Source organism: Montipora capricornis, chromosome 12 (genome assembly GCF_036669925.1).
Source record: "Montipora capricornis isolate CH-2021 chromosome 12, ASM3666992v2, whole genome shotgun sequence".
In the NCBI taxonomy this organism is placed as follows: Eukaryota; Metazoa; Cnidaria; class Anthozoa; order Scleractinia; family Acroporidae; genus Montipora; species Montipora capricornis.
The window spans coordinates 20,419,307-20,431,806 of record NC_090894.1 but is presented as its reverse complement, the minus strand read 5'-3'; the positions used below and the strand labels follow the sequence as shown (position 1 = coordinate 20,431,806).

The 12,500-nt window shown below is 39.8% G+C and overlaps 1 protein-coding gene across 1 annotated transcript in view; it reads right to left on the bottom strand.

The window, feature by feature from the left end:
* Positions 1 to 11,783, bottom strand: part of LOC138025507 (uncharacterized) — a 23,264-nt gene extending 11,481 nt beyond the window's left edge. The window contains exons 1-4 of the mRNA XM_068872709.1: positions 11,438 to 11,783; positions 9,935 to 9,985; positions 9,110 to 9,294; positions 7,974 to 8,319 (exon numbers count right to left, since the gene is read on the bottom strand). Of these exons, the coding sequence (XP_068728810.1) occupies positions 7,974 to 8,319; positions 9,110 to 9,294; positions 9,935 to 9,985; positions 11,438 to 11,783 (928 nt within the window). The remainder of the gene's footprint in view (positions 1 to 7,973; positions 8,320 to 9,109; positions 9,295 to 9,934; positions 9,986 to 11,437) is intronic.
* Positions 11,784 to 12,500: the final 717 nt, after the last annotated feature.

The window sequence follows — 12,500 nt, the reverse complement described above, 5'->3', positions numbered from 1 at the left end:
AATGCGATTGGTTACCTCTTTGGGGGGGGGGAGGGGAGGGGGGTAATGTGAAAAAGGGTTGGAGTAGTCGGGTCTTCAAGGAGTACTTAGCTTCATATCACACTGAGAACACAATGTAAACAAAGGGGTAAAGATCGGGTGTCTCGAAAACGAAGACCCTAAGACACCGAAAACAACGAATAAACGGTACCTCAAAACCCTCAATTTGGCTAACCCTGGGCCTAACCATGCCTAAAGTTGGTTTTTAGGCCTAAAGTTAGCCAAATTGAGGGTTTTGGGGTACTTCATTCGTTTCCGAGTTTTCAGGGTCTTAGGGTTTTAGGGGTCTTTGTTTTTTAGACAACTGGTAAAGATCCGATGGATCCTTAGATTGAAGGGTGTAAATGCCCAGCTAAATGAAAAACAAATGATCTGAATTGCTCGTATAACGTTTCTTGTGTTCATACACTTTAGTAGTTGAAATTATTCAAGTCGAAAGTCTTCTGTTTTCATATGTTAACATAGTTAAGTTCTATTATTTTCCTGCTTGTATAAATTATGATAGAGTGATATAATAAATATAGAAATAAGTAAAAATCTAAGTATTTGTGTTGTTGACTGTTAATTATACCAAAATAAAGGTAAAAGGTTTGCTGATATTCGAAAAAAATAGTAGAGTGCAAAACTTACCATTCATGACCACTAGCGCGTTTGTCAACTTTTGTTATATTTCGTTCACGTTAAGCAGCTTTTGGTTCCGCTGTCTTTAAAGGGATTGATGAGAAGAACCACATGCACTGGTCATTTGAAACTCAGCCGCACACAATAAGTTCAATGTAGTATTTACAAAACCTCCTATTCTGGAATCTGTGTGTCATCTTATCACCTCGCAAGTTGCCCGAAACCGATAACATTCCTACAAATGCTCCAGACGTTGTGGCTGCATAGCAGTACCTTTTTAACTCCTCCTTTAATAAGACTTTTTTAAATATTGATCCTAACAAACATTATCGCAAATGGTTCAGTCATATTTTGAGAACGGTGCACCATTTCGACCAAAGTATAAGAACACCCAAATATCAAGAAACTTAACACATTTTTCAAAATCAAAACAAAAAAATCAAGCAAAAATGCCCGCCTTGTGGCGAACCGAGACTCCATACTGGTACAACTTCGAGAGGTTGACCAAAATTTCCGGAAAAGGCTGTTCCATTCAATTCTAGACTGAAAATTTCGGGATTTTTGCTCAAATGGACGGCGCCCGAAGTCTTCCCCTCCATCCTGATTTGCATTACTGTCGCGAATCCCCTCGCGTTTAGATGAGGCTGTGTAAACACCGGAAAAGTCCTCTATCGCTTAAATTTAACGTATTCAGTTGAAATATAAAGTATTAAAAAATTTACAAGTTAAAGACAATTTAACACAAGAGGAATAAAATATCTAGGATGCCTTAGGTGCTTTTTAGAACGAAGCTCTTAAGGTAGAATTAGTTATTGAGGTCCTTGATAGAAAAAAGAAAATGCTTGATGTTAATCCGACAGAAAAGCAAACAAAATCCACGAGAGTTTCTCGCATTATAAGGGTGAATTTGTCTATTTACAGTAAAATGTGCTAGCTAACTTGGGAAGAAGACTTTGATTTTGATAGAAGAACGTGAATATTGACCAATTTGTAAATTATTTATACCTCCCGCATGCTTTTGAGCATTTGTGGGTTTGCCTTATTAATCAAAGACCTACACAAGTCAAGGTTTCCAGAAACGAGAAACGTTAGGCTTTAATAGTCAGAGATGAACAATTCAGCAATCTGAGCTAGTCAAGTAAGCTTATGTCACCACTTTGATTACCTGCAAGACGAATCCAGTACACTCCATCACTGTCACTGCGGGTTTAGCTCCGTTCCATATTTATGAGTATCTTCCAACTGAAGGGCTTTCCATTTGCCATTCAAGCAGACATACAGTTCTCCCTCGAGGTACTTTAACGCTCCGTCATGAGCTTTGCTACCGCAGGCACACGATCCTTCTCCGAGCTTAAAAATGGTTGGGATGACTTCGTTGCAATTAAGGGTCTCTGGTACACACAATTGGCCACTTACAATGGCAGCAAATAAGACAAGAAGACACGGTGTTTCAAAGACAATCTTCATGTTTATGTGACTTTGTATCAACGTTCTTTATTTCAGTGCCCGGAAACTTTTCGTTGTGCAGCCGCGTTTTTGGCGGGAAAAGCGACCCGCGTTCATTGCTCAAAGACTTTTTGGTTCGAAGGGTGGATTGGGTGGATATTCGTCGAGAAAGACGACAAAGGGAGAAAAAGAGAGAGAGAGCCTGGCAACGAGGTTGCTATTTTATGGCACTTTTCTTACACGCCGGATAGTGATTTAACCGGATGAAACTGGTGCTTCCCACAAACGAGACGAGTCAAAAATTGTTAAAAGTCTCCTATGGGAGTAATGACAAAAACAAAACGGGCTTTGTCGATATATAGCTACGTTGTGTTCTGGCAGGAGCCCATGGGCTCCTGGTTCTGGAAAGGATTTTTAGTCAACGTAATTATTAGTTGGTGATTTGTCGGTAGTAAGCACAAGAAATTAAAAAAACATTAAATAATTGTAAATAGTTTTGTTAGATTTGATCATTTAATTGTAACCACACGCCCCTACTTGTGGAAATCAGCTTCTTGGTAAAATAGTTGACGGGGCCAGCGTATCGAAATAATTTTATATACTTTTACTTAAGGACGTTGGCGCCCATTGCTACTGCGCATTTTTTCGCGCATGTCACGCACACGTCATGCATCGCAGACCACGAAGGTAAACACGATGCTAAAGGCGCAAACATTTTCCACAAGAATGGAACGTGAAAGCATGTTGCATCATGGGATAGCAGTGGACCCAGGTCTTCTCGGAAATGTCACGCAATGGCGTGACAGTGCGAATAGACAATAGCTTTGAGAACTTCGCAGCGATTTTACTCTCTTGAATGCTCGTGACCCCTATTTTTCTTTCGGTAGATCACTTCCTTTCCTGATTTTGTCCATTTTTAACAAAAAACAAAAAAAATCTGTAAGTGAGAACTTACAAATATTTCGCCTTCTATGCTCTCGTGTGACCGACGTTTTTTTCTTAGACTAATATGTATCGTTTTTCAAGATCTATTTCACCTCTGAAAAAGACATCAGCTGCCAAAGTTTGTTTAGTTATATTAGTTATGTTGAATTGAGTACGTTTACCTGATCTAAATTTCACGAATGTAGCTTTTTTATTGCTGACAATTGTAAGCTAAGATCGTCTTAAAATAACGCAAGCGTCTAAAAGTGCACCTCATGATCTCGAAAACGAGCATTGTGACCCCCCATTTTTTTTGCCTTTTTGGCAAAAGTAGATCATTACCTTCCTGCATGGCAAGTTTTAAAAAAGTCTGTACGTGGGAACGTTTAGGGCGCGAACGTCCTTAAATGGTCTTAATGACCCCCGACTTGAAAAAATTGCCTGGAACGCTGCAGTTCAATACCACCCAACTCAGTCCCTTCTGTTTTTGAGTAACACGTACCACAGGTAACCCAGTGCAAGCTCATAGAGCGTCTAGTTTCTTTAGTAACAGGCGGAATGCAGAATTGCACTTCATCATGTATACGCGTATTGACAAAGTTTGGCAGAAGAGCATCAAGCTCAGACTATGTGGTTACCAGATCATCAGGTGGCTCTGATGTTATAGTTAACGAGGTAAAATATTCATTTAAAACGTCCGCAATTTTCGCAGGATCGTTTATGTATTCTTCGTTAACTTTAATAGCATTTGGGTCTCTGAGAGAAGGTTTAGCCGGTACACTCTGTTTTAGCAGCTTCCAAAGATTTTTTATATTGTCCTTTTTTTCTAGGATCTTTTCTTTAAAATAATTTGACTTTGCATTTGACGACCCTGTTTTTCACACCTTTATACATTACTCTGGCTAGTATATTGTTCTTTGCACTAGTTGTTAGCGAACACTTAACATGTCACTCAAGAATTCAGGGCATAAACCCTGATGTGATGCACTCCAAACTTTATGGAAGCGATTTGCTTTAAGCGTCTAGTTTGAAGGTCGTCCTAGTGACGTTGCATGCTGACGTAATGCATCAGACCATCTGTCAAAAGAAGCGGTTATCATCCTGGCGGCCCTGTTTTGTAGTCTATTCAACTTGTCCGATAACGTTTTACCAATCGTGTCTCAAACAGGGTCGCAGTAATCGAACTGACATTTCACTAACGATTTATTGAGTGTATCCAGGAGGTACATGAAAGCCGAAGTCACTCGAGCGATTAATAGGGAGTTTAATTAAGAAACCACGACAGCTCCTGCTACGAAAACGCCACAAAACAATAATATCATTGTATTGGTTAAGAGAGCGTAAATAATCGTGCTGCAGGTTCAGCACGGATTTTACAACGTTATGATTCAACAGAGAATTTTTCGTTCTCTCTTTTCATTCTGAAACCGCTCGTACCAATTTATTTTTAGGATACTTCGCCCATATTGTAGGACGTGAACGAGACCGCGAAAGATTTATGATAGAGCAAAGTCATATTTTGAGGTGACGTTTTCGTCGACCGTCACCGTCGTATATCTTAAAGTCCCTAATAATTCAGACTCGCACGACCTCGTTCCCAAGGTGCTTGCGGCTTGTCACGTGTCTATGTGTACAAATCAAAGCCGCAATGAGAGTGGGTCCTCGACTTAATTTTGTCAACAGTAAAATTCAGTTCTTTCTAAGGGAAGGAGAAACCACTTGTTTTTCTTTACCAAATGTCGCTCACGTTCTTAATTACACTTCAAGTTGCACTGCCAGAAAAATGAATTCGCTTCTCTCCCGCTGGCAACGCTTGCTACGCGGCTAGGTCTATTACAGAAGTTATTTTGACGGTAAAACAAGAAATTTGTCTGGAGGCGTTGTATTTAAGGAAAAATGTAGTGGCAGTCGTGCTTCCAACAGGATACGGAAAATTGCAATTTTTTCGTTTTGCCGCTATTGTTGGAGCAACGGGATGCAATACGCTATAATATAGAACTTTATTTTCTCCAAGTTAATTTAATAGATTGACAAGTTCAATGCTCGTATCTATTTAAATAGTAAAACAAACAAAAATTTTGCTTAAGAGCAACAGAAAATCATGGTGTAGCAATCAATATCGTAAGACCCCACCCATCAAAATCGAATTTTGATGGTGGGGCTTACAAAATAAAGTGTCCATTGAACCATCACATCACATGACAAAAACTGCAAGCACGTCAGCTACTCCAACTTCCTCTGAAAAAGGTATAACATAAAATATAGCATGATTATTAGAAAGATGTTTGTAGTTTTCCGGTTACATGTTCGACCCCTCTAATTTCTACCTATGGTGTGAGGTGGTACTTTGGGGTTATATAAAACTTGTCTTAATTAAATGATGTCGCTTCTCATCTTTGGGAAACACACGTTCGTGGAGAACTACACAAGATAAAATGAAGATCATCTATTTAAGGACGGTGCCTACTAATTAAAGATATTTTTGCCTCGGTATGTGATTATGCAGGAAATGTAGATCTTAGCAAGTGTTATTGAAATCCAAAAAGAAAATTGTGGGTAACCATTTTTCAAAGATAATTCATGAATAATATTTGTAAAAATCTTTAAAATACAAAGCAATGTATGGCATTCTTTCGCAAATTGAAGCTTAACCATCTCTGAAAAATGCATGGTTACCCCAATTTTCTTTTTGGATACCAAGAGTACATACTAAGATCTACTTTCTCCGGGTAGTTTCAAACCGCGCAAAAATATCCCTGTATTAGTAAGCATCACCGATAGAAAGTCCGAGTATCTCGAGACGCGCAAAACGTATGCGCAATGACAATGGTAGGCACCGTCCTTAACCTAGGTAAAAACGGATTTAACCTGAGACCGGATTTGACCGACAACATATACATCAATAAAAATTAATTTGCGTCTCTACTCATACGTGACTGTGCTTCAAGACTTCAGTGCTAAAAGGGAGGTTGGGATGAATTAGGAACAGCAAGCAGTCTTCCGCTCAGGTTTCTCAAAGGGTGTTAATCACATTAAAGAGAAATCCTGTGGATAGTTCTTAAAACTGATCTACTGGAAGACATTTTATTCAAATGCTACAGCTAGATTCCACCTTCACAAGAAGTGTTGTCTGATACCCCTATTGCCCGAGGATTCAGTCGCCGGTGGACACTGTTTCTTCAGAACTTCTTACCGCAGGACTTACAGTGTGACGCGCCTTACCGTGGCCACCTAACAAAGTTTTTTTTACACATTTTCCGCCAATCAGGGTGTGTGAATGTTATTGACAGTCACGCCTCCTTGCAAAGTTCACACAGTTGTAAGTTGAAAACCGTTGCATGGGTTGTTGAGTTGACGTATTTACATGTAAATGTCACATGTCAAAGTTTATTGGTGGCCACGGTAAGGCGCGTGGTACTGTAAAAGGAGGTTCAGTTCAGAGAGCTTGTTTGAAAGGAACTGCCTAACGAATAGAGGAGGCAAAGTTCGAGTGGTCTACTGTTTGCCTATTTGTCTGTTTGTCTATTTTTCACGTTGCCATGTTACCACCAATAGCGTAATTCCTACTCTACTATAAAAACTACACGTAACCCACAATTCCTCGATTCGCTCTCACAAAGGGCCAACGCTCGAAACGTCAGCTTTTAGATTCTCTGTACGGTGGCCAATTTACATTATCAACGCCGTTGATAAAGCCAACTTTTTGTATACTACTTCCCCACCGACGCAGCACCACAGTTTCTTTAGAAACTACCCCCTTCTTGCATTACTTATGGTTTGAAATTATTCCTGCCCCAAACCTAGCATGACCACAACCTCAGCCCGGCACTTACCGTGCGCCTTAGCTGGCGACGCGTCTTGCCCATTGCCTCTTCAAGCGTAAAGGCCGATAGAGACGAGGGGTGTTGCTCCCGAGGCATGCTCCAGGGTCATTTTGTACGACCAGTACACATGAGGGAAAATGCTGCGGGAGCGGGCTTCATGTTATAGTACACACGAGGGAGGAAAGGAAAGTAAGAATATATATATTGCTTTGGAATGGACTGCTTACTTGAGTTCTAATTCAAAGAAGAAAATTGATTTTTTTTTATTATGATGATGATGATGACGATGATGCTTGGAGAAGAAGAAGTGTGTGTCGTCGCAGCTTTTGATATGCGCGCATAGTTGCGTGTTGGCATTTTTAGGTAATTTGGCCAGTATATTGGTGCACTTTATATAATTAGTTCTTCGTTATGGCTTTACTTACATAGTCTTTATATGATTTTTATCATGTAACTGTGGGGTCTATTACAAGTAGTGTGTTGCTAACACTCCAGGCAGCTTCCCCTTTTTTTTTTCCCCAGCATCCACTTGCTTTAGTTCGAGATCTTTCAATCGCCAATTTGAATTTTGAGCTCGAGTCAAGAGTTCCAAAGGAATTATGGATGAAAACATTGGGTAATCTGATTGGTCAATGTCTTACATTTGCCGTATTAATCCACGCACAGGAAGAAAGTGTCAGTACACATGAGGGAATATTTTAAAATCTGCTCAATTTCCCCCGGGAGCTTGCTCCGAAATATTTAACCTGTTTAATACCGTATAGAATTTCGCGGGGTGGAAATTATGCTCCCGAGGATGAAGATTTCCCTTCAAATGGTTGGTAGTCACGGAGGAGAATTGCTCCGGTAGCGTGCTCCTGGATTATGCTCCGGGAGCAAAACCCCTCGGGTGTATCGGCCTTAATATACCTTCCCGAAATTCTTATTATACATCAGTTTTCACATTTATAGTAGAACAGGTAAGGATTGTTATCATTAAAACAAAGGATTATTTATTTGGATGCCACACGAAAAGAGGTCTGTTGCGGATAAATCAAACTAGTTACAAAAATAACTATAGGATCTGTCCAGTAAAATTTCGTTAGCTAATGCAAGATTAATGGCATTCTTATCGCTCACCTTTATTTGACCAATGTGCGTAATTGTCTCCTTTACTGTATATAATCTTTTTGAAATGAAAGGGAGCCTTTTCCCAGTCGCACCAAGGACCATCCGTGATCATGAGCCAGCCGGTATCTTCAACACAGTCCGAATATCTCCTGCTCATAAAAAAGGAGCGACAAGGTGACTTTGATGGGGTACAATGTCCCTGAATTGAAAAGTAGTTCTTTGGTTCAGTCTTGATATCAGTCCACGGCGAGATAAGAAGTCTGTCAGCTGAGAACCAGCTGTCCCGAGTTGAAGCTGATCCACGAAAAAGCAGCTCTTTCACTGCACTGCCATTTTTGTATAACGACACTCTCACCTAGAAATAATGTGTGGTTAATTAGGCATCATCCATGATTGTATCATTTGAATGAGGTTATCACACGTTATGAAATAATTAGGATAGTACGCACACTCTCATTGGCCAATAGTTGTGTTTAGATGAGAATATGTATACACGGCTGTGACATCACACGAATGAGTTGTCAGACGCCCGTTTTGATTGGTTGTAGGAAATATGAGCATGTATAAAAAAAACCTGTTTCAATCAAGAAAATATTTTATAAAAGCAATAGGGGACTTTTTTCCGAGTCAGGGAGTTGGGAGAATTCTCGACAGTTATGAAAACCCTCGACTGGGTCACGGGTTTGAATAAATGTCTTGAATTCTCCCAGCCCCCTCGGGTTTTGACGAGGCTATGTAATATAAACACGGAAAAAGTCCTCTATTACTTAATTATTACATGCTCTACCTCAGATATTACTTTTGTAGTGTTCTAGTCGGCTTTAGTTACTAAATCTCGGTTATCAGCTCAGTCAACCTTATGATCGTATGATCTTTTCCAGCTTTGCCAAGCTGGAAAAGTTTGGCGTGAAGTGAAATAACTAGCATGATAACCCTTACGCTGACCCCGAGCACTCAATACAACTGTGCTCAAAGCATTGTAAACGTAAACAACAGACAAAAGCATTATCTAAAACTCATGATCTTGCACTTAATCTGTTGACCCGAAATTTGAAAGGGAAACTGAACACCAGTGACTTTAGTACAACTTGAACTCGAAGATGACTCAGGATCGGATTTGACTTGTGAAATGGGGTTTTCCTAACCTTCGAGGGACTACTCCACGCACTATGTGTTGCCAATGTATTCATATAGTGCTTTTTGTGTTGGTTTGTGACATTAAGAGCAACTGTTTGGAATTCTTCAGTAGGCGTGTTATTCTGGTACACATCCAGTGCCGATGTCGCATTGTTATCAACACCACTTACTGCTTTGAACACCAAGGTCCACCCTACGATGAAAAAAACACTATCACATTGCCATGCCTTTTGTCAAAACTGGCATCTCCCTCAAATTCTACAGTAACATTTAACTCAAACGCTGGAGACTAAGGGCGCTTTCCTTTTGTCAGAACTGGTCGCTCTGACTAGTCAGTTTGCAAAGAAAATGCAACGACTTGATAATCACTATCATTCTTCTGAGGGAGTATATATCAACCCTGGAGTGTGTTGGAAGGCGTTTAAGAGCTAATTAGTCCTTCCAACTACCTGGTCTGGTCGGGCAGTTCTGTTAAATGCAAAGGGTCCTAACATAAGCTTAATTTTCATAAGTTCTCAAGCAAACAGATTTTCACAAGCATTTTCACATTTTCGTGAAGATTTTTTTTCATTGTAACATCTAATCATACATAAAGGTAGAAGGGTGTATGCTTTGGTGAGAGTATGCACTCGCTTTCCACTAACATGAAGTACGTAGCCGCGGGCCAGTAGCTTGACATTATTTTGTCCTATAAGTATACTCCCCTCTCATCAAAAACCAATATTTTTTGATGTCCTAGATTGGAGCCTTCAATAAAAGTGTCATGAAGTTTCAAGTTTTCTCTAACATAACAAATGTTGTGACATCGTGATGCTGAACATCTCATAACTTACCACCTGCCGTCATGTCACAGTACACTGGAAAGGGAACGGACAGAGGACTTTCTATTAAGAGAGTATAATGTCAGAAAACAGACAGATGTTAGCCAGTGAAGCTAGGTTTTCGTTTCTTCAGACTGAGGCATTTTGTAACATTCAAAGAGGCCTACAAGTCTTAACAGGGCTGAAATTTCCAGGAACCAACCAATAATAATCTATCGGGTGTCAACAATTCAGTGAAAATTGAATGTGAACGACAAAAGCAACCTCACCCAGGAAGGTTACATCTATATACCTGACAGCCGCACAGGATTATTAATTAGACAAAATAGTCCATAACCAGAGTTCCATACAAATCTCTGAATCGTTTACAAGTTAACAGATAACTGAGCTGATCGGTGTCTCTTTGCCTAACCATCGTTCAAAATTGTGTAAGATCGGGAAAATGTCAGGAAATAACCAGTCACAAGGTATTTCAAAAATTCTTTTCGACTGCCGGAGATTATTTGCATGTTAAACAGCAGAGCCATTCTTTTTCACGTAATGGGTGTAAAATATGGAAAGCTTCGTTTAAAATTGTCTTCAACAAGCACTATTGCAATTTCTAGTGCATGAGGATCTCAATACATTGATACACAATTTCCCACATTTTATTCTTTAGCCGAGAGTAACTACAAAGATAATAATGATGACATTAAGAGTTAAATAAGCATGAAACTTGCAAGTTGAATTTGAAGATCACGACATTATAGCATTGAGTTGACAACCAAATACTGGCAGGATTCATTGTAAAATTGACCGTTAGACATTACACAACACCTTTGAGACTAAGTTCGCGTAAACTTTCGAGTTTCTAATTTCAAATTAGTCGCGACTCCAAAACTAAAACTCCTCACTTTTGATTATCAGGTCCCACGAAAGCTGAAACAAGAACAATTTGTTATCAACTGACGGTCCAAAACACATCGCGAAGCTGACTTCAAAACTCTTTCGGCGGTACTGAATCGAAATCTAGAGGCCAGTTTAAATATTTCTGACTTCTTAATAAGATTACGAAGACTGCGGAAGGATCCCAGGAGAAAGCTCAAACAAGAACAGCCGTTAATTTAGTTGTTCAACGAGTACAATCAAAGTTTTACAAACACACAAGCTTATGAAATTTAACACTGGGAAACAGGAGTTGTTCATTGGTAAAGTTAACAGGGCTATGAATGGTCATAGAAATCGAAACGACAACTTTCGTTTGAAAGTTGTTTTTTTTCCTTCGCTTTTCTTCTTTTCCATGAAATTCGCTGATCTTTTTAACAAAAGTTTTCACTTGAAGAAAGTATCCGATTTAGCAGTTAATGCAAAAAAATAAGCTTAAACGGTTTTTAAATTAAAGCGGATCTCCCTGAAGAAAACAAAACGGTAAAGCTCAATTAAGCTTCAGCTTCATGATCAGTTAAAATGAAGTTTGTTTGAAAATGAGTAAGCATCAGGTCGTAGAAAGCTGTTTTACCTGTAAGACGTATTTACCTGAAAAACGTAACCAGTATACTCCATCGGTGAGCTGTTTTTCGACGGCTTTATCCCTAATATCCTTGCAAGAAGAAGCCGGATTTCGTATGGTGCCGTAATCATAAATCCATTTGAACAGAACAACTGACCAGTTGCTGCTACCTGAGCAAATACTCACGAGTCCGTTGGAGTACTTTAACGCTCCAGCATGTTCTTTCCTATCACAGGCACAGGAAACATTACCGAGCTTTAAAATGAGTGGCACATCTTGGTTACAATCAAGGGTTTCTTCCACGCAATATTGGCCCCATACAATTGCAGCTAAGACAGCAGTAGCCAGTATTTTCAAGACAATCTCTGTCATCTTTCCACTTCTCTTGGTTTCGGCGGGAAAACGTCAAAATGAATTCTCACAGGACACCCAGGTTCAACCTAGTTCTTTTCCCTCAGGTAGTTTACCATTTACAAAAAATTGCCGGAAATTCCTGTTGGCATACGTGCCAACTCTCCCGGATTATCCGGGAGTCTCCCGGATACGGAACGAATCTCCCGGTCTCCCGTACGGGTCATTAAATCTCCCGGATAAAAACGACTCTGAAACTTTTACAGACGTTTCTCCATTCTAGACTCAAATTGCATCCCCAAGTTTAAAAAAAATCGATATTTTCAAACTCGTTTCATTGTTTCTTAATGCATTTCTTCATCTCTGAGTTTGAAACACACGTTAATAGAACTAAACAAAATGACTTCCTTTAGCTATCATAGCCATATAACCGATTGTTTGATTGGATCTCCGATTAACCAATAAAAATTCTTGACATAAGTACCCTGTTTTCCCGCAAATTCACAATGGCGGCAGAATATTCTTGTATTCTGAAGGAGCTGCTGGGAGATGGCTGGGTGCGTTTAAGGGAGGGAGGGGGGGAGAGGAGGGGAGGGGGAGTGGGTAGGTTGATCGAGGGGGGAGGGGAGGGGAGACCGGGTGGAAAAAATCTCCAGATTTTAGATCTCCATAGGTTGGCATCTCTGTAGTTGGTTTGTAAATGGAACACTACTTTTTGGTTCGTTCCACTGGAAAATT